This window comes from Schistocerca gregaria, unplaced genomic scaffold (assembly GCF_023897955.1).
Source record: "Schistocerca gregaria isolate iqSchGreg1 unplaced genomic scaffold, iqSchGreg1.2 ptg000255l, whole genome shotgun sequence".
NCBI lineage: Eukaryota > Metazoa > Arthropoda > Insecta > Orthoptera > Acrididae > Schistocerca > Schistocerca gregaria.
In genome coordinates, this window is record NW_026061761.1 from 983,701 (window position 1) to 1,007,718 (window position 24,018).

General features: G+C 40.3%; 1 protein-coding gene across 1 annotated transcript in view; it reads right to left on the bottom strand.

The window, feature by feature from the left end:
* LOC126305111 (uncharacterized) overlaps positions 1 to 24,018 on the bottom strand; it is a 371,181-nt gene that overhangs the window by 50,419 nt on the left and 296,744 nt on the right. The window contains exon 10 of the mRNA XM_049992019.1: positions 21,843 to 22,224. Within this exon, the coding sequence (XP_049847976.1) occupies positions 21,843 to 22,224 (382 nt within the window). The remainder of the gene's footprint in view (positions 1 to 21,842; positions 22,225 to 24,018) is intronic.

Consider the following 24,018-nt stretch of genomic DNA (forward strand, 5'->3'; position numbering starts at 1 on the left):
ACCATTGATGCCACTTCCCTATACACAAATATCCCGCACGTCCAGGGCCTCGCTGCAATGGAGCACTTCCTTTCACGCCTACCTAAAACCTCTTTCCTCGTCACCTTAGCCAGCTTCATCCTGACCCACAACTTCTTCACTTTTGAAGGCCAGACATACCAACAATTAAAGGGAACAGCCATGGGTACCAGGATGGCCCCCTCGTATGCCAAACTATTTATGGGTCACTTAGAGGAAGCCTTCTTGGTTACCCAAGCCTGCCAACCCAAAGTTTGGTACAGATTTATTGATGACATCTTCATGATCTGGACTCACAGTGAAGAACAACTCCAGAATTTCCTCTCCAACCTCAACTCCTTTGGTTCCATCAGATTCACCTGGTCCTACTCCAAATCCCATGCCACTTTCCTTGACGTTGACCTCCATCTGTCCAATGGCCAGACTTCAGACATCTGTCCACATCAAACCCACCAACAAGCAACAGTACCTCCATTATGACAGCTGCCACCCATTCCATATCAAACGGTCCCTTCCCTACAGCCTAGGCCTTCGTGGCAAACAAATCTGCTCCAGTCCTGAATCCCTGGACCATTACACCAACAACCTGAAAACAGCTTTCGCATCCCACAACTACCCTCCCGACCTGGTACAGAAGCAGATAACCAGAGCCACTTCCTCATCCCCTCAAACCCAGAACCTCTCACAGAACACCCCAAAAGTGCCCCACTTGTGACAGGATACTTCCCGGGACTGGATCAGACTCTGACTGTGGCTCTCCAGCAGGGATACGACTTCCTAAAATCCTGCCCCGAAATGAGATCAATCCTTCATGAAATCCTCCCCACTCCACCAAGAGTGTCTTTCCAACGTCCACCTAACCTTCGTAACCTCTTGGTTCATCCCTATGAAATCCATAAACCACTTTCCCTACCCTCTGCCTCCTACCCTTGCAACCGCCCCCAGTGTAAAACCTGTCCTATGCACCCTCCCACCACCACCTACTCCAGTCCTGTAACCCGGAAGGTGTACACGATCAAAGGCAGAGCCACGTGTGAAAGCACCCACGTAATTTACCAACTGACCTGCCTACACTGTGACGCTTTCTATGTGGGAATGACCAGCAACAAAATGTCCATTCCCATGAATGGACACAGGCAGACAGTGTTTGTTGGTAATGAGGATCACCCTGTGGCTAAACATGCCTTGGTGCACGGCCAGCACACCTTGGCACTGTGTTACACCGTCCGAGTTATCTGGATACTTCCCACCAACACCAACCTATCCGAACTCCGGAGATGGGAACTTGCCCTTCAATATATCCTCTCTTCTCGTTATCCACCAGGCCTAAATCTCCACTAATTTTTCGTTGCCGCCACTCATACCTCACCTGTCATTCAACATCATCTTTGCCTCCACACTTCCGCCTTGACTTACATCTCTGCCCATACTCTTTGCCTTTAAATATGTCTGCTTGTGTCTGTGTATGTATGGATGGATATGCGTGTGTGTGTGTGTGTGTGTGTGTGTGTGTGTGTGTGTGTGTGTGTGTGCGTGTGTGTGTGTGCGCACGCGCACACGAGTATATACGTATCCTTTTTCCCCCCTAAGGTAAGTCCGCTCCCGGGATTGGAATGATTCCTTAGCCTCTCCCTTAAAACCCACATCCTTTCATCTTTCCTTTTCCTTCCCTCTTTCCTGACAAAGCAGCCACCGGTTGTGAAAGCTCGAAATTCTGTGTGTGTGTTTGTGTGTTTTATTCATTGTGCCTATCTACCGGCGCTTTCCCGCTTGGTTAGTCTTGGAATCTTTGTTTTTATATATTTTTCCTATGTGGAAGTTTCTTTCTATTTTATTTACATAAATAAATAAATAATAAGAAAGTTTTTCCACTATAGGGATCAAGAGAAGGAGTGCAGATCTTTAACAAGTCCTGCATGATTGAATTTGGGAGTGGAGCAAAAGGTGAGACCTTTGGAAAGAACTGATATTTCTGTAAATCTAAGGCTTCTGGAGGAAAGGCTGATGGCAGTGTTTTGGGTCTGTTTATGTTCTGGATAGTGTGTGGTGGTAAAAGGGAGTTTTGGAGGGTGGGTTGAATTTAGTAGGTCTACAGTCAGCTATGAGGGGATGAGGAAGAGGTTTGGAGGTGGTTGTAGAGGTGGCGGACAGTGATACTCCAAGGGGAATAGGAAGTGAGCAGGTCGGAGAAGTTTTTGAGGTGGAATTGCACTCAGTCTTTTAACTTCTCTCCTATTCTGCTACCCCCTCTCCCCTGTCTCCTTCAACTAACCTTCCGACTCCACATAGCTGCCGAACAGAAAATCAGTCAATAACTCTTCAAGCTTCTTGGTAACAACATTTCATCTTGTGTAATATATATACATTTACATACCACATATATTAAATAAAAGTCTAGCCTATATCTATCTGAATGTTTGAAATTTGAAATAAACTGGTCAAGAACTTTTGAGATTTTGGCTAACAACTTTTCCCCATTAGGTATTAAATATGTATTTATATATTATACATATATTTCAAAAATTATATAGCCTGTGTAGAAATACAGATGGTTCAATTTTGAGTGGTGACAAAACAATATGTAGAAGATGGCTCAACAATGATGGTATAGGCTGATAACCAAGGAATCTTACCCTCTATAAATAAAAGAAACCCAGAAACTGGGGAACTAGTACCAACTGCTGAGGAAGTAGAGGCAGCCACAAAGAAGCTTAAGAATAATATTTCAATGTGCTCTAACTACAGGGAAATTCGACTATTATCTACAGCATGTAAAATGTTTTGCAACATTCTTTTTTAAAAGGCTTACAACCTATGCTGAAACCATTATTGGTGACTATAAATTTGGTTTCATCAAGGAAGATATAGCAAATGCTAGCAAAATGCATATGATTTGGGGTTGAATCATTCTGCCTCTTTATAGACTTCAGATCGGCATACAACAGTACTGACACAAGAGGGCTATCCGTAGCAATGGAAAAGTTAGATATTCCTAATAAATTGATTGCCTTTTTGAAGGCTGCTAAGGAAAGCACCCAGAATCAAATTAAAACACAGGAGGTGTTACAGTGTACTGTGACCACAAAAAATGATGTTAATCTAGACTCAAAAAATGTTACAACAGAGGTGGGCATCAATACAATCAGGGACTATTCTGTGAAAATCAGATCATGTGCTGGGATATGCAAATGATACTGGTATAATTTGCAATAATGTCAAGAGCAATGAAAGAAGTCTCTCTAAGTCTTGAAAGTGCTGTTAGAAAGATGAACCTACAGATAAAAGAAACAAAAAGTATATGCCTATAATTAAGGAAGATTATCCAAATCAGTTCGTATAAGTTTGATGTTGTGTATTATTGCTTACCTCAAATTACAAGTAAATTCTAAGAACAACATCAGTTCTGAAATTCAAAAATGAAAACTGCCCACCAGCAAGTGCTACAGTGGCTCTAGAAAACATCTGAAATCTAAGTTTCTGTTCGGAAAAATTAAAGTTACGATATGTAATGTTTTAGTAATGCCGGTGCTAACACATAGTGCTGAAACATAGGCATTAACAAAATTTGACGAAAAGCAAATGGATATATTTGAAAGAAAGATTTCCATGAACTTTTTTGTATTTCCTTCTTTCATCACTCAACAGAAGTAGTAGTTCTGTCACCCATTGTTTCTTTGCAGTTACCTTCTTTGTAGCTATGTTTTTCTTTCCAAGTTCTGTCACTGCCATTTTGAGATGTGCATTCCTCTTCAACTGTACTGCCTACAGAGCTATTCCTCATTGCCGTGTCTATAGCCTTAGAGAACTTTAAATGTATATCATTATTCCTTAGTACTTCTGAATCCCACTTCTTTGCATACTGATTCTTCCTGACTAATCGCTTAAACTTCAGTCCACTCTTCATCTTTGTGATTGAGTGTATATCTGCTCGTGGGTACACCTTGCGATCCAGTACCTGATTTTGGAATCTCTGCTTGACCATGATCTAATCTAACTGAAATCTTCCCATGTCATCCAGCCGTGGTTCTTGAACAGAATATTGTCTGTTACTAGCTGAAATTTATTACAGAGCTCAATTAGTCTTTCTCCTCTCTCATTCCTTGTCCCACGACCATATTATCCTGTTATTTTTTTCTGCTCCTTTCCCTACAACTGCATCCCAATCCCCTTCTCATCTCCTTTACGTACTGCATCACCCTTTCAACATCCTCATATACTTTCTCTATCTCTTCATCTTTAGCTTCAGCTTGTGACATCAGCATATATATGAGGGTTGGAACTTTAATAGTGGCAGCTTGTACAAAATAGATACATGTTTCGAAGTTTCACTGACTTCCAAAGTATGCACCAGCATTGTGTTTAACCCGTTGCCAGTGATCAGTGATGTGGAAGTCGCAGGCTACTTTTAGCAGTGCCAGTTGTGTTGACAGTTTGAGCGGCACAGTCTATTGCCAGATGAATTTGTAGCAGTTCTGAAGCAAATGCAGCGAAGCGTTTCCTTCAGATTAAAAATCGAGTTGAACTCACGAGAGCTTAATTGAGGGGAGTGCAGCAGGTGGTATAGCACTTCAGCAGCCCCATCAGTCAAACAACTCAGTAACAGCTTGCACTGTACGTGCTTGAGAATTGTCCTGCAAAATGATGGTCAGGTCCTGCAGAAAGTGTCATCACTTCTGTCTCTAAGCTGGTCGTAGGTTCTGTTCCAAAAATGAACAGCATAGAGACAGAAGTGATGACATTTTCTGCAGGACCTGACCATCATTTTGCAGGACAATGCTCAAGCACATACAGTGCAAGCTGTTACTGATTTGTTTGACTGAGGGGGCTGCTAAATGCTATACTACCTACTGCACTCCCCTGAATTAAACCGTCTTGAGTTCAACTCGATTTCTAAACTGAAGGAAATACTTCACAGCATTCACTTTAGAACTGCTACAAATTCAGCGGGCAATAGACCATGCCGCGCCAACTGTCAACACATTTTGCACTGCTAAGAGTATCCCACAACTTCCACATCGCTGGCAGTGAGTTATACACAATGCTGGTGACTACTTTTAAGGTCAGTAAATCTTTGAAACAAGTATCTATTTTGTATGAGCTGTAAATAAATAGTTGCCACTACAGTTCCAATCCTCATGCTGAACTATCATTGTTGATGTCGGTTTGTTGTTGATGCTGATAAGAACAACCCGATCACTGAACTATTCACAGTAACATACTTTTGCCTTACCTTCCTATTCATAATCATCCCCACTCCCACTATACCATTTCCTGTTGCTACTGACTTTATTCTATACTCATCTGACCAGAAATCCTTGTCTTCTTTCCTTTTCACTTCACTGACCACTACTATATCTAGATTGAGCCTTTGCATTCCCCTTTTTAGGTTTCCAAGCTTCCCTACCATATTCAAACTTCTGACATTCCATGCCCCAACTTGTAGAACATTATCCTTTCATCAGATATTCAATGTTTTTCTCACAGTCACCTCCACCTCGGTAGTCCCCTCCTGGAGATCCGAATGGGGGGCTATTCCGGAATCTTTTGTCAATGGAGAGACTGTGTTGACACTTTTTTCAATTACAAGCCACATGTCCTATGGATACAGGTTGTGTGTCATTGATGCATGTTTTCCATTGCCTTCTGCAGCCTCATGCTGTCGATCATTGCTGATTTTCCGCCTTTTAGGGCAGTTTCCCACCCCAAGGACAAGAGAGTGCCCTGAACCTCTATCTGCTCTTCTGCCCTCTTTGACAAAGCTGTTGGCAGAATGAGGGTAACTTATTACGCCATAAGTCTTCGGCTGCCAATAGCGATTATTAATCAAAATTTACGCTGTGGCAGGTTTTGAACCCGGAACCGATAACGTATTGATTACTAATCAAAGACGCTACCCCCGGACAACAGGTGCTGCTTCCTCCCTCCTATGGCCTCTAATCTGTTATTTTGTTATACATTCCATGACTTGCTAAACATCTCAGAGTTTTCTACTTTGGGTTTCAGCCAGCTCTCGGTCCCAAGAATAATTGGGCACAAGAACTTTCCTGGAGGGCAGTAAATTCGTGGACTTTATTATGAATACTTCAACAGTTTACTCATCACAATTTGTCTTTATTATGAACACCATTAGACTTCCATTACTGCATAACAACTGGCAAGTGTTTATCAGAGCACCGGAAACTTCTGCCTGGATGAAAAAAACTCTCACGTGCACTCCACAAGTACTCAGTTACCTTAGTAGCTGCTTCCTTTGTGTATAGCATTCCCTCAAGGGGATTGCTACAAATCACCATATGATAATGCAGGTCTAGAAATCTGCACCCGAGACCATCATAAAGTTGATTAAGCCTTCGGTTCAAACTCTCCACTCAGCTCCAAACCAAAGGACCTCGATCAACTCTGCAAGCGACGCTACAAACTGCATGCTCCACTTGCACTCTGTGCACATGGTCAGCAGTCTTAACCACCTCCACCAGCCACCTGTACAAACCGAGGATCGCCTAGGAACCCACACAACAGACATTGGCGGTGCCGACATGAGCCACAACTTACAGATGACTGTACCCTGCACATTTGGTAGCCACAGGCAAGGCTGCCTCCACATCTTGGATGAAGCCCCCTGGCAGATATACTGAGTGTGCATCAGCTTTCTTTCCAGCCGTGAATGCTATCTGCCTAAGGGGCTTCATAATGCATTCGAGCTCCCAATAACTAGTAAAGACCAGGCGGCCAGTCTCCACATTGGCCCTCCAGCTCGAGCAATGTGAACGCGTTACCTCCCGTCACTCACCCTGCTACGACAGCAGATCCATCGTGATGGGTGTACTAGAAGATGTCTCGGAAGCATAGCTCATGGGCAAAACAAGTGACACCTGACGTACCCGTGTGACGTGCTAGATTTTCTGCCACTACTACACCCCAAGCCAGCAGCCTGAAGGTGATTGACCGTAACCAAAACCACATTCAGCTGTTTGTGAATTGCGGCCAGCTCCTCCTGCATCTGCACACAGCGTGCACACATCCTGTCCATCCTACCGAGACTAACTGAAGGAGTGAACTACAAAAGCAAACAATCGTAGATTTTGACTTGTTACCAATGGACGCTGGTGTGTTAAAGAGCTACGTAGCTGGCTGTTCTGTGAGCAACTGTACACTGAACAGATTTACACTTACAGAAACGTGAAATTAAACCACTTAAACAGAGAACTCCAAAAAAGCTCCCGCTTACTAACTTGCAGGACACATGTTGAAATTACTTTCAAAACCTATAAAATAGATGAAGACTGAACTATAAGAAACATCTCACAGATAATACAACTCATAAAAAATACAAACATTGAAGACACAGCTAACATTCTCTTTTGACATAGAGAGTATGAACTCTAACATACCAATAGCAGAAAAAATTTCATCACAGACAAAACCTGAAGGACAATCAGCTGAACACATCATGGAAATATAGATATTGCTAAAACTGATAAATGAGCAGAACTACTTTCAGTTTAATAATGAGTAATATTTACAAGAAAATGGGCAACTAATGAATCCCCAGTGTCAGGTGCCCTAGGCAACATTTCCACTAACCACGTAGAAGACTCAATTTTTAGAAACATTACCACACAGAATTATAACATTCTCTATTCAATCAGATACAGGGATGATATCCTTTGTTTAACTGCTGAACCTCCAGCAAAAATTGATCCCTTTCATTCAGATCTAAACACAAGACACAAAAAGCTAAGATTCACAATGGAAAAACAACATAACAACCAAAATAAACAAACAAAATAAAAAAGAAAAAATCAGCATAGCTTTGAAATTTACCATAAACCCACTATAAGGGACACTATTATACATTACTTTAAATCACACACACTTGCAGAAGCAACAGTGCTCAGATACATGATCTGTAGTCTCAGCAAAGAACCACTCAGCACAGTAAACTACCATAAAGAACTAGACATCATCACATTAATAGCATCAAACAATGGGTATAATAATAATCTAGTCACAAAGTTAAACAACTAATACAGTCAATAGACATTATGCATAGAAACAACAGCACAACAAAACACTACACACACACACACACACACACACACACACACACACACACACACACACACACACACAGCAACAGACCCACAATGGCACCTAGAATACATGAAAACAAGAAAGAAGATTCAAGATAGTACACAATGATCTACAAGCATAAACCCACATGTAAATTAACAAACATTTTCAAAAGAAAAGGCATAAACATAGCATTCAAAACAGACAGTTCAATCTTAAAGTACATTTCAAAAATAACAAAACACACAGACATCTACCAGAAATATACCAACAACAATGCCAGACGTGATGGAAGATGCATAGGACAAACCAGCAGAACATTTGACACCCACTACAAAGAACATAACAAAGCAAGGAAACATGGGACAAGCCTTTCAACTTTTGCAGAACATTTAAGAGAAAATAATCACAAACCAGCAACAAGAAAGAAAGAAAGAAAGAAAATAGAATAAATAATGAAAGACACGTTCTAACCTCACAAGAAAATTACCACATATACAGGGTGTTACAAAAAGGTACGGCCAAACTTTCAGGAAACATTCCTCACACACAACAAAAGAAAATATGTTATGTGGACATGTGTCCAGAAACGCTTACTTTCCATGTTAGAGCTCATTTTATTACTTCTCTTCAAATCACATTAATCATGGAATGGAAACACACAGCAACAGAACGTACCAGAGTGACTTCAAACACTTTGTTACAGGAAATGTTCAAAATGTCCTCCGTTAGCGAGGATACATGCATCCACCCTCCGTCGCATGGAATCCCTGGAGAATGGCGTATTGTATCGCAGCCATCCACAATATGGGCCCGAAGAGTCTCTACATTTGGTACTGAGGTTGCTAGACAAGAGCTTTCAAATTCCCCCATAAATGAAAATCAAGAGGGTTGAGGTCAGGAGAGCGTGGAGGCCATGGAATTGGTCCGCCTCTACGAATCCATTGGTCACCGAATCTGTTGTTGAGAAGCGTACGAACACTTCGACTGAAATGTGCACGAGCTCCATCGTGCATGAACCACATGTTGTGTCGTACTTGTAAAGGCACATGTTCTAGCAGCACAGGTAGAGTATCCCGTATGAAATCATGATAACATGCTCCACTGAGCAAAGGTGGAAGAACATGGGGCCCAATCAAGACATCATCAACAATGCCTGCACAAACGTTCACAGAAACTCTGTGTTGATGACGTGATTGCACAATTGCATGCGGATTCTCGTCAGCCCACACACGTTGATTGTGAAAATTTACAATTTGATCACGTTGGAATGAAGCCTCATCTGTAAAAAGAATATTTGCGCTGAAATGAGGATTGACACATTGTTGGATGAACCATTCACAGAAGTGTACCTGTGGAGGCCAATCAGCTGCTGATAGTGCCTGCACATGCTGTACATGGTACGGAAACAACTGATTCTCCCGTATCACTCTCCATACAGTGACGTGGTCAACATTACCTTGTACAGCAGCAACTTCTCTGATGCTGACATAAGGGTTATCGTCAATTGCACGAAGAATTGCCTCGTCCATTACAGGTGTCCTCGTCGTTCTAGGTCTTCCCCAGTCGCGAGTCATAGGCTGGAATGTTCCGTGCTCCCTAATATGCCGATCAATTGCTTCGAACGTCTTCCTATCAGGCCATCTTTGTTCTGGAAATCTGTCTCAATACAAATGTACCGCGCCATGGCTATTGCCCCATGCTAATCCATACATCAAATCTGCATCTGCCAACTCTGCATTTGTAAACATTCCACTGACTGCAAGACCACGTTCGTGATGAACACTAACCTGTTGATGCTACATAATGATGTGCTTGATGCTAGTACTGTAGAGCAATGAGTTGCATGTCAACACAAGCACCGAAGTCAACATTACCTTCCTTCAATTGGGCCAACTGGCGGTGAATCGAGGAAGTAAAGTATATACTGACAAAACTAAAATGAGCTCTAACATGGAAATTAGCGTTTCAGGACACATGTCCACATAACATCTTTTCTTTATTTGTGTGTGAGGAATGTTTCCTGAAAGTTTGGTCGTACCTTTTTGTAACACCCTGTATAAAAGAAAGGCTGAAAGGAAGGTATTACTAAATGGCCAAGGTAATGTGAATGCCCACTCACTGTGTACATTGATTGGTCATATAATAGACAGTGATCCCAACAGATGATCACAAAGCCTATTTCTCTCCCAAGAACTTACATTAGCATACACACAGACACAGAAAAAACTGTTGAAAGCAAAACCTGAGAAAGTTGGCAAAACTTACAGAAACAAATGACACTATACAACAGAAATATCAATTAAATTGCCATATGTGGAAAACACTGAGAAAAAGGATAAGTGCAAACTTTTAACCAGTTAGCCACCAGAGAGAAAGCTGTTTGGCTGAGAAATAATGAATTAGATGCTGAGCTGTATTTTCCATTTTATTATAAAAACCTGAACACACTGTTTTAACTCTACACTATGTATCCAGACACCCCCCCCCCCCCAAAACGTATGTTTTTTATACTAGGTACATTGTGCTGCCACTTACTGCCAGGTACTCCATACTAGCATCCTCAGTAGTCATTAGATATTGTGAGAGAGCAGAATGGGGCACTCCACAGAACTCACAGGCTTTGAATGTGATCAGGTGATTGGGTGTCACTTGTGTCATATGTAAGTGAGATTTCCATACTCCTAAACATCCCTTGCTCCACTGTACCCAATGAGATAGTGAAGTGGAAACATGAAGGGACATGTACAGCCAAAAAGTGTACAAGCCAACCTTGTCTGTTGACTGACAGAGACTGCCGACAGTTGAAGGGGGTTGTAATGAGTAATAGGCAGCCATCTATCCAGGCCATCATACAGGAATTCCAAACTGCATTAGGATCCACTGCAAGTACTATGACAGTTAGGCTGGAGGTGAACTTGGATTTCATGGTTGAGCGGCCGCTCATAAGCCACATGTCATGCCGGTATATGCCAAACTACGCCCCCCCCCCCCCCCCTCCCCCACCATTCTTGGTATAAGGAATGAAAACATTGGACGATTGAACAGTGAAAGAACGTTGTGTGGAGTGATGAATCACGGTACACGATGTGGCGATCTGATGGCAGTGTGGGTGTGGCGAATGCCCAGTGAACGTCATCTGCCAGTGTGTTAGTGCCAACAGTAAAATTTGGAGGTGGTGGTGTTATGGTGTGGTCATGTTTTTCATACAGGGGGCTTGCATCCCTTGTTGTTTTGCATGGCACTATCACAGCACTGACCCACATTGATGTTTTAAGCACCTTCTTGCTTCCCACTGTTGAAGAGCAAATCGGGGATGGTGATTGCATCTTTCAACATGATCGAGCACCTGTTCATAATGAATGGCCTGTGGAGGAGTGGTTACGCAACAATAACATCCCTGTAATGGACTCATCTGCACGGAGTCCTAACCTGAATGCCATAGAACACCTTTGGGATGCTTTGGAATGCCAACTTCATGCCAGGCCTCAACGATCAACATCGATACCTCTTCTCAGTGCAGTACTCCACGAAGAATGGGCTGGCATTCCCCAAGAAACCTTCTAGCAACTGACTGAACTGGAAGCTGTCATCAAGGCTATGGGTCATTCCATGTCAAGCAGCTTAAATTTAGACAAGCTCCCCACTCAACCTTCTCCAATTTTGATGAAATTTTTACAGGACGTACATATAGACCTTACATGAAGCACTACCGAATGACAGCTTCATAATTAGTATGGTGGGGCCACTAGTTACTTTTCATAAAGGCTTGTTTTTTGACATTGCGACTGAAATGAATAAATGATCAACTTTGTTTACCATTGTTCAGGATGTAACAGATCTGTCACGCTGAAACTTTGTGATCCTGTTCAACGTTTTGGGTACAATAGCTTATTTGTAGAACAAAAGGTCAAATTATGGTAAATCCATCATAGTGTGCTATCAAAGTGGCTCATAAATCTTGTCATACCAAATTTTGGCTCTACTTTATGGCCTTGTATCTACTGAAAGAATAACTTTCTGAAGCTAATACTTTAGTTATCTGCAGCCTGCCAGCATGTCATAAAGTTCTGTAAGTGGCACCCAGATTGCTCAAATAATAACTGAGTTATCGAAGGTCAAAGTGTGCTAAAAAATTAATCAGCCAATTTTGGCTCACTTTCAAAAGGTCATATCTCAAAAAGAATAACTCAAATTTGATTTTTCTCAGCACCTTGTTTCATTAGAAAGAGTTGTTTTTATTTTGGAGACTTTGCATTTAAGAAGAAATAAATTTATATTTTCAGTACATTACATTTCTCGACATTGCGACTTAAATGAATAAACGATCAACTTTGATTTACCATTACTCAGGATCTAAGAGACTTGTCATGCTGAAGCTTTGCGATCCGGTTGAATTTTTTATGGTACAATATCTCATTTGTAAAACAAAAGTCAAACTATTGTAAATTCATCATAATCTGCTATCAAAGTGGCCCATAAATCTTGTTGTACCAAATAAAATTGCATTTATATTACATTAAAAAATACATGTCATACTCTTTATGGTCCCCAAGCCAAATATTTCATTTCTTATCAATTCATTTGCTGAAATTGGTTACTAATAGCAATTACAGTTGATTCTAACAAGCTTTAATGTCGGCCCATTCCTTTTGCTGATGGAGCTGGAATGACAAAAATAGCTGGCCAATAGAATGAATATGCAGGTCCATTGAGGTGCATGAAACTGGCTAAAACTTTCCTTCTTCTGAAACTTCAGACACATTACCAATACACCATTTTTCATCATATATACAGGCAATGTATTGGCCCAGTTGTAAAGCTATAATATTTCTGAATGAAACTGTTGCTTGAATTTGTCAACATTTACCACTAAAATATTTGTTTCATTGGATACTCTTACAACAGAAACTTGAGTTTCATTTAATGGAATAGAATGGTGATTCTCTCTAGTTCCTGATACTGTGCAGCCATTTTTGAACCTTACTTCCTGCTCACTTTTTAATGTTTCAATTTCTTATTTTGAAACAAAAATGAATTGGATTCCTCTGATATTCTTTGTACAGTATTTAAACAAATCAGTTGGTGTCAGAATCTGGTCCTCAGTTGGTCTTTGGAGGCACTTTACAGTTCCCCCAATTCCATCACATGGAGATTTTCCATGGCTTGTAGCAAAAAAGTTCCATTCAGCTGAGATTCCAAAGTCATTTTGATGGTGGCAGAGATTCAGAATTTTTTTTTAAATTTTTGTACTGCACTGCTGACCCATCACTGAAGTAGTAAATGAGTGTGATTTTTCCAAGGAGACACTTTAGATCTTCTATTTATCTCACCATAAAAGCATGTACAGCAATTGCATCATGTTTCAGACTGTCGTTTATTATACACTAGTTGATGTCCAAGTTATTTCTGAAGTACACAACAAATAGGTGTAAAAGTTGCTTGAGCTGCATTCTGGACAATGAAGGAATAATTTTCAGCAAAGTCCATTAATATGATCAGTTCAGTTGGCTTACAGCTTTCTTTTATGCATTTTAGGTGCTTGCTCTGGTGATTTGCAACATAATGATGAGTGGAAAGTTTGTCAATTTTTGAAACCAGATCTTCAATAAAATCCTCGTGCGTCATCTGCTAGGTTTCTAATGTATCTCTATCAGTGTGCACCCACTGTTTGAACTCAATGGTATCATCTGGATCACTGTCTTCAAAACTACTTTCTAAAATCTGATCCAGTAGTTCTTTTCCCAGACAAATTTCCCAATGATGAAGCATCCAGTCTTTGGATTCCAAATCACACACTGTTTTAGCAATCAGACTCTTATAATCTTCTTTAATTAGAGTTCTTGCAAGCATCAGTTTCACATTTTGGTATAAAGTGCAAACACAGACTGAGTGGGTTCCTGCAGTACCCACAGTGATGCACCATTTTGGCCTTAATTAGGAACATCTGGAAAATCCAATTTCAGGCCCGTGCTGAAGTTGATATGCAACAAACATTTCTTTAAAATTATTCAGAAGAAGGTATTTTTGCATCAAAACTTTCTTTCCTTCTATTCTAACTGACATACAGTCTTTTTTACCTGGACAAATTCAGCTAAATTCTTTATTCTGAAAAAAAATGCTACCACTCTTTCTTTTACGGCATCTGGAATCTTCTTGCCACACTTGTTCTTTGGCAGAGCTAATGCACCATTTTCTGCCTGTAACTTCCTAGTTGCTTTTACCATCCTCTCTGAAACACCAAATTCTTGCATTGTCTCTTTTATAGTCCAGCTTTGTGGTACTAATGTTAGTATTTGCAGTTTTTCAGACTGCCTTGACAGCTGCAACTTCTCTTTCAATTCTTTAATCAGCCGCTTATAATCTTCACAATGAAGACATGTCTTGCTTGTATTTGGTGCTTGAAGATCTTTTGGGGTGAATCCTCCAGCAGCAGAAATGTTATTCGCAATTGCCTCTTGAGCTTCGTATATTTTTCATTTTGCGTAACCTTTCACATCCCTTTTTGATACTGTCTGAAATTTTAGAGGGGGACACTCCAAGAAGCAGTTAGACTTGAATCGATTGATACTTCTGGATATGATTCATCTTCTGAATGGTTTGAAGTTTACTGCGATTTTTTTGCTTTCTTTGCTAAAAATTGTTTTCTTTAAACTGGATAGATCTGACCAGGTTTCACATTGCTCTTGTCATGGCTTGCAATTGTTTTGCTGTTTCCACACTGACAATCCATAAATCCTTTTTAACAGAATGTTTCTTTGCACCAAAAAGATTACAACAAGATCTGTGTAGAAAGTAATATTTGTCCACAAGTATTGCTTTGTGATGAAAGCATATTTGTGAATTTTCAGTAAGACGTATCTCACTTCTTTGGTTTATTAATTCCTGTTGCTCTACTGAAAATTCTTTTATTAATTCCTGTTTCTCTACTGAAAATTCTTTGACTGGAATGAAGCCTTGTTGATGTGTGTATGTTTTCAGATGACATTTAGAATTATCTGAAAGGCCAATGATACATGGTACTGAAACCTCGCTGATATCCATTACACTACAATTAAATTTATGCTTCCAATTGCCGTTTGTTTCAATATTAGAAAAGTAGAAGTGGTGTATATTTTCAACTGAAAAATATTAAAGAATCATAGATACTGGGAACTTCCTTGAGAATACTAAATTAAACAACCTGATAAACATTTCTAAAGAGGCACTCCATACCTTGAAATAAATTTTACTTGCCAAAAAAAGAGGTTCATCCAGTAATGACAACAGATTTTACATCATTTAAAAAGGCACACACAACATCTGAACACTCTTAACTGCAGAACAGTGTGCTTCAGACAGATTGTTGAAGCATGTTACCACATACAATTGTTGACATTAAGCATTGTTGACACTGTCTCCAAAATAAAAACAACTTTTTCTGGTCAGACAAGGTGAGCTCAGATAACTCCGTTATTATTTGAGCAATCTGGATGCCACTTGCAGAAATTTATGACATGCTGACAGGTTGCAGGTAACTAAAGTATCAGCCTCAGATAGTTATCCTTTCAGTAGATACAAGGCAAAAAGTATGGTCAAAATTTGGTACGACAAGATTTATGAGCCACTTTGATAGCACACTATGATGAATTTACAATAGTATGACCTTTTGTTTTACAGTTAAGATATTGTACCCAATATGTTGAACAAGATCACAAAGTTTCAGCATGATAGGTCTCTTAGATCCTGAGTAATGGTAAATCTAAGTTGATTATTTATTCATTTAAGTTGCAATGTCGAGAAATGTAATGTACTGAAAATATAAATTTATTTCTTCTAAATGCAAAGTCTCCAATATAAAAACAACTTTTTCTGATCAAACAAGGTGAGCTCTTTTCAATGGTACTGAGAAAAATCAAATTTGTGTTACCCTTTTCGAGATATGGCCTTTTGAACGTGAAGCAAAAGTGACTGATTAAATTTTTTAGCACACTTTCAACTTCGATAACTCAGTTATTATTTGAGCAATCTGGGTGCCACTTACAGAGCTTTATGACATGCTGGCAGGCTGCAGCTAACTAAAGTATTAGCTTCATAAAATATAGCCAAAATTTGGTACGAGAAGATTTATGAGCCACTTTTATAGCACACTATGATGAATTTACCATAATTTGACCTTTTGTACTATAACTAAGCTATTGTACCCAAAAAGTTGAACAGGATCACAAAGTTTCAGCATGACAGATCTGTTACATCCTGAACAATGGTAAACAAAGTTGATCATTTATTCATTTCAGTCCCAATGTCAAAAAATGAGCCTTTAAAAATCTGTAATTTGGCTGTGCTTCATGTCTATAAGTACATCCTGTATAAATTTCATCGAAATTGGAGATGGTCGAGTGGGGACCATTAGGCCGCTTGACATGGAATGACTCCTAAGGGTGGGCCAACAGCAAATTGAATACCACCATTACCGATGGAGAGCACCACGAACTTGTAAGTCATTTTCAGCCAGGTGTCCGGATACTTTTGATCACATAGTGTATAACCTATAAGTGTAAATGATAACCTGTATGTGCAAATGAATAAATCATGTAATATTTCAGGACAACCACTGAAGATGTCTTATAACTAATGTGAAGCGTGTCTACATGCACAAAATAAATAAATAGAAAAACTTAAAGTGCAGCATGAAAAAGAGTTTTTCTTTTGAACTGCTGGAATTTAGTTTGAAAGAAGTTCACAATTTGCAGGACTGTCATCATAGCTGATCATAGCTCTCTGTTTCTGAGTCTACTTGAAAGTTTAAAGCAGACTCAAAGGTTCTGTTGTGAGCTAGGCTGCAACTTTCTGGGCTCACGTCATAGTGTCGAGAATTGGAGGGTGCCCCTAAACTGATCAGGTGTGCACTACACATCAGAGGCTGCTGCCCAGGTAGACTTCATGTACGGGCAAGGATGTGTGGGAAATTTTTCTTTTTAGCTCAGGCGTCTCTCCATCTGGTATGAACACTGACATCCATAGAAGTATTAGAGTAAGATTCAAAGAAATGTCCCCCACATACGAAACCATTAAAATTCTACTAATCAACTGACAAAGTATTTGCAACAAAAGGTCCCAGAGTTTGAAAGTCTCAAAAGCAGTGTAGCTCACCTACTACTAGCTATTAAAAGCTAGGTAAAACCCAAAATTCACAGTGTTGAATTTTTTTTGAGGACTTTGAAGTCTAGATTGAAACTATAAGCTAATGGGAGATGGAGGTGGTGTGTTTGTCACAGCAGACAAGAAAGGCAAATCCATCACAACAGAAATTGAAGCTACATGTGCGACAGTTTGGGCGAAACTGTGTTGAGGGCAAGCTTAAACTTCTAATCAAAGACTTCCATCAATCGCCAGACTCTTCCCCAGATGTAACTGAAAACTTTACAAAAAGAAACTCAGTTCGCTAGTACAAATATCCTCCAATATCTTGTGTCACACGGTCAGCACGTGAAGTGTCCCAGATTGCCTTGGGCTGTATGGTGGTTTGTTATACATGATCTCATGTACCTAACATTTAAATAAGTTGCCACCTGAACACTCCTTCTATTGATGACGAACGTAGCTTCGTGAATATTCCATCACCATTAAGTATGACTAATTAGGATCCAGCTAGGTTGTCCCCTGAATCCATGTGACTTCTTCCCTGAACTTTGGTCAGACTTCATCTCCTCATAGACTGCAGATAAAGCTGCTGAAAATTAAGTTCTCATTCTCATCTGGTTCATCACATAAATAAGAAGTTAGGTAGAATTCACCTTCTTATATTATCTTCAAAATTACAACTCAATGCATGATAAATGAGGACAGCTACCAACTCATCATACTGTCTCTGTACTGCATACATAACAGATCTGATAGTCAACTTGATAATTAAGAATCACAATGGATTTATTATCTTTGACATTTTGCATTCATAGATTTCATGGAGCTCTTTCTTCCGCACTCCCCACTCCATGGTTACAGTACGCTTGTTCGCCCAATGCTTGAATACTGCTCAACAGTGTGGGATCCGTACCAGATAGGGTTGATAGAAGAGATAGAGAAGATCCAACGGAGAGCAGCGCACTTCGTTACAGGATAGTACTTGCGAAAGCCTTACGGAGATGATAGATAAACTCCAGTGGAAGACTCTGCAGGAGAGACGCTCAGTAGCTCGGTACGGGCTTTTGTTAAAGTTTCGAGAACATACCTTCACCGAAGAGTCAAGAAATATATTGCTTCCTCCTACGTATATCTCACTAAGAGACCATGAGAATAAAATCAGAGAGATTAGAGCCCACACAGAAGCATACAGACAATCCGTCTTTCCACGAACAATACGAGACTGGAATAGAAGGGAGAACCGATAGAGGTATTTAGGGTACCCTCTGCCACACACCGTCAGGTGGCTTGCGGAGTATGGATGTAGATGTAGATGGAACTCTTATCTCTGCCTCAGCAGGTAAGGTAATCTGATTGCTACCTACTTCTGTACAGCCACTGGATCGTTAGCTCTGATATCAGCACCTACAATTTAAAACATCTCCCAACAGTGGGGTGCTCACCACTTATCTACTGCTCTCAGTCAGGAAAATCTTTTCTCTGACATTTGTATTTAAGGATGTGATACATCTCATTCAACACATACACTAGTACAACAGTTTGAGATGTAAGGGACCCCTCCATGGTATTCAGTCATTGTAAAGAAACTGCAAGACAGCTGTAAAAGAAAGCACATGGCCAAAGATGGAGAGATGTTAAATGAAATACATGTCACTTTTAAGAGGGTAATGCATGAAGACTTTATCGTTTACCGTAGCAGAATAATACTGCAAGACGTCTTCTTAAATTCAAAGAAATTCTAGTTGCATGCAAAGGCTGTCAATGGTACATAAATTAGTGTCCAGACAAACATGGATGACACAGAGAAAAAGACTGGGGCTAGTAAAGCAAAAGCAGAAGTACTCAACTCAGTTTTCAAACGACTCTTCACCAAGGAAGATACAGACATACTGCAAAAATTGGAAAGACAAGTGTTTTATAGATATTAGCGGTAGTGGCATGGAGAAAAATCTGAAATCGCTACAATTAAACAAGTATTTGTGGCCCTACAGGATCTTTGTCAAATTCTATGCAGAATCTACAGCTGAACCAGTTCCCACTTTAACCAGAATATACCATCAATACCTTGAACAAAAAACTGTGCTCAGTAGTTGTAAGACAGCACAGATCACAACAGTCTACCAGAAGGGTAGCAGATGTAATCTGCAAAATGACTATCCACCTCCCTTGACATCCATTTGTTGTAAAACCTTAGGATATATTCTGAGATCAAGTGTAATGAACACAACCACAACTTTGGCAGAATTTCATTTAAATGTATTAGATCAATCTTCAATTTAAGCATGAATCTGTATAATTTATATCTTTATGATTGAAGTGCCACAGTTTTATGTAGCCTCCTTCTGTCTTTTATATATGCCTAACTGGTGAAATAAATGAATTTTGCTGCCATTCTGATCATAATTTACTCCTTTATTATTAAAAAGAACCATTGTCCCATAAAAAGCACTAACAGTAGGTAAGGATTTTAATTATCAGTTGTGTTTATTGGCTTCCTATTGGCTCACTCCTCCTTCAAAAGGAACAGTGAGTGCTGGGGATAAGACATGGTTTCTATCTTCATTATTCATCTTTCTTTTGGACTTCATTGTGATGACAATTTGGAAGGTAGCTAGTAACAAGGTTAAATTCAGTTTTCGTTTGTGGAGTAAACTGAAAAGTTACATTAGTACTTTCGGATCAGACATATTTTCTGCTGTATGTAAAATACTTTAGTGCAAAATATGTCACCAGTCAGAGAATTACAAAAAGAAATATTTTATTTCTCAATGTATCATTACAATCAAACACAAAAATGCACTTTCCAAGGCTACTGGCATGATAATTTCTTTGCTTCCAATGGCGATTGTAACATGGAGTTGAATATTGCAATTTGCATTTCACTTTTATTCATTTTAGGACGCACCCCCTCCTCCCCTCCTTGTGGAAACTACAGAATCCTACGTTAGGACAGTTTTTGAATTTATACAGATGAATCAGTGCCGAGGGAGTCAAGTTTGAAAAAGTGTTACTTAAGTGAATGTCACAATAATCATCAAAGATAAAGCAATAAATACAAAGATATGGATTTCAATCAAAGTTAAGGGATCCTACGGGTTCCATTATTGCCAATATTGTTGTTAGATCCTTCAGAAAGTGAATCAATAAAAACATTCTCACTTAAAACAGTGAGTTTATTTAGTAATTCATTACAGTGACTGTGGCCTGCACAGCACATGGGTTTTGACAGCGTGAAAGCGATAAGAGATACGAAGCTCATTTTTCGATGTCGACAAATTAATTTCCTGTACTGAGCAGATCTTTTGAAAGAATCATCAAATATTCAGAAATTTAAAGACATTGTGCCAGTTATAACTCTGCCCCCTCAATCATCACAAGATGGGGAACATGGATTTCAGAAGGAGACTACTACACTCGCTGTGGTGCTCTCTGAAGAACAAGGTGCTGTGACAAAGTAGGTACCTCATGACAGAGACTCAACTAAGCACAGTTGCTACCAGACATGGCAAAGAATGACAGACGTCGGCATAGCCACGGCCTCGAAAGATTCTGCACACCACTCCTGCCAAAGAAGAGCGTCACTCGCCCACTCTGCAATTGTCGCCAAAAATGACAGCATTGTCTCATTACAGAGACAGCAGCACGAGAATTGTATCAGGCAGAAACGTGTAGCAAAGATTACAGTCAACTGTACATGGACAGAAGAGACTATTATCCTAAACTGTATCGGGAAATACATTAGTGTTCAGGGACACAAACAGTACACATAGATGGATTGTTTCAAAACTGAATATTTCATCTTATTCAAGCTATAATAAATTGAACTAATATTCTGTGTGTGTTGTAATATCCTTTCAGCCTCCTCCAAAGTAACTAACCGCCGCAGTGCTGACGGGTGTTTTCTGGGACGGCACTTCAAATTTCCCAAGCATAACTAATCTGGTTATTGGTCTGAATGATGAATCACATTCAGCTGTAGCAGGTAAGAAACTTTCTGAATCGTTATAAGTGACAAATGGCTAACTCTCATTGTGGCAGAGTTCAGTTTGCTGCCACAAGTGAACTGTCAGCTTTGACAAATGAGGTAGCCTCCGACAAAGCCAGTGAAAATTACAGTTGGTGTCGTGCAAAGATTGGAGAGTATGTGAGGGAAATGAGGTTCACTAGTTAGGAAAAAGTGTAAAATGGTGTCTTCAAAAATCCTGACATTGACAGAAAAGCTACAAGGTGAAAATTATATTGCAGTAGAAATGGACCCTACCACAGTTCAATGTTTTCGATTTTCTCCAGTTACCTCCGTAAATGTCAGGAGGTTGTTTCCTCAGATGAAAAAATTATTATCTGACAGCACACTCAGCACATCCCTCCACTCGCAACCATTCACAAAGAATACCTCGCGTCATCAGTGTGTCCGACACAGTGTCATGTCAGGAATGTTCTGTATCTTGTTCTAATTAATTAGTTAGACAAGATAATGCTGCAGCAGTCCCATCTTTCTGCGGCAAATGTGTGTCTCAGCTAAAAGTAGCAACGCCCAAATCAAAAATGGTAAAATTGGACACGGTCCAGTTTTTTACTCGACTGTCAAATTCGTCACACTCCCAACAATGTGCCCGGCAGATACTCACTGCAGTAGGGCACAGCAGGCTGCCCCTTCTCCACGGCGAGGCGCTTGTGGAGGGCTGTGTTGTAGTGGCGCCTGAGGTGCGGCACGCTGGTGAACCACCGTACGCACAAGGGGCAGTGGTACGTCTTGGGCAGTCTGTGCGGCCTGGCATCCCAGTAGTCGGGGGGTGGCGGTGGAGCCGCATAGCCTTCCGGAGGTGGGTCCGCAGGGCACGGGGCCACGTAGTTGTTCAGAGGTGGGCCCGCAGCACACAGATCCGTGTGTCCGCTCGGAAGTCGATCCCCCACGGGCGAGTCTTCCGGGGCCCGGACACTGAGGACGCGCGGCCCCCAGTAAGGTGTTGGCAACTTCCCCCTCTTCGTCAGCAAGTCTTCGAACTGCTGCTGGAAAAGGTGAAACCTGGGGTTTGCACTCCTCCTACTGTACCCACAATATAACTTGGCACTTTTGGCTGAGGCTGCCGCCAGGAGCCTAAATGTGTGTTCACCACCTAAAAACATGGGCTGTTGCTGGCAGTTTCATAGATGAGGTTGGCAAAAGAAAAAAAATCTGAACCGAGATGAGTTCATTCAACTTCCACATATTCCTCTGCACCTATTTCGAAAGTGCCAAGTTATATTATGTATATAGTATTGTTACTATCATCATAATCATCATCGTTATTAACAGTAAACACAACAAATGAGTTCATTATGTTGGATTTTGAATTGTATAACTAGTCCAACTGCACAATATATGAGTGGGTAATTTGTGGAAATCCTAGTAAATTGGTTTTATGTAGTTGGGGATGGATAGTTTTTTGAGCCCCTTGTTTTTCCAGTGCCCACTCAAAGCTTGTGGCATTGCTTGAAGTGTTCCATGAGCTGCTGGGACTACTTTCACCAGTTTACACCACAGTCACTGTAGCTCAGTTTTCGAGTCCTCGGGTTTTATAAGTTTTTAAATTCTTTCCTCACTTATTCTGCAGTCACTGGAGGTGGAAATGTCCACGATCTGCAGTTATTTTTGCTCCAAAATTGTGACGTTTGGTGTATCACATGTTCTGACATCCGATCTGAGGTTGAAAGTACCACAGTAAGTTGTTATTTCTGTTTTTGAGAACTTTTCAGGCCTTTGGTCATTACTACAGGCAAAAGGTAACTTTGGCATAATTTCCAGTGGATTATTTGTACTACAGCATTGTGTCTCTGCTCATAATTGTCCTGAGCGGTCTTTTTGCATCAGCTCAAGATATGGTGAATTGTTTCCTCAGCTCCTTTGCAGTCTGCACTTTTCTTGATTCTGGCTTTGATGGCTGTAATATTGATAACTTGGTTTTCTGCAGCAAAAATAAGTCCTTCAATTTTCCTCATTCATGGTTCTGCTGGTCAGCCAGGACCAGGTGCTTTCTTTATCTGTTTTACCTTCGATTTCCTCAAAAAATTGCACTCGTTCCATAGATTGTCAGTCCAACATTAGAGTGCAGCTTTCTGGTATAGTGTCTTGGTTTCTTGTACTTTGAGGTGCTTTCATTGTTAACTTCAATCAGTTATTGTTATTGTTATTATTACTATTTTTATAGGTGTGATCAAATCCTATTAGATCAAACAAAGCTTCATTATTTAATTTTCTGTATTTCTTGTGGACGTCTTATTTTCTTCCATGACTTTTCCTTCAACAGTCCATTTTGTTTCCATTTACCGTACTTCATAGTTTTATTCCCTAGCTGCACTTACAACCTGTTAATTTTTTAGCTGTATGATTTTCTCTCTGCCTTTCAAGGAATTTATATAGGCTGCTTTTACGTCCTTTTTGAATTTCAGGGTGTAATTGTTCATCATTCTGTGCATGCTGAAATTTTGTGGGTAAGTACAAGGGCTGTTCGATGAAGAATTATCATAATTTTTTTATGGTAATAATTTCTCACGCTAAAATTTAATCTTATGATATTCTGTTAGCTTAATGTGCAACAAACACGCCGAAGTAGTTTCATTGTTGGGACTCCTGATTCCTGCCTGTGAGAGGCAGGCAGGATCAGACATGTTAAGTATCGCCTACCGCTGCAATGGAGGTAACACGCGAGGAACAATATGCGGCTTTGAAATTCTGATTTCGTCTCAACAAATCTTCAGCTGAGGCCTATACCATGTCAGAGGAGGCCTATGGAGAGTCTGTTCTTCCCTACAGCACAGCTCGAA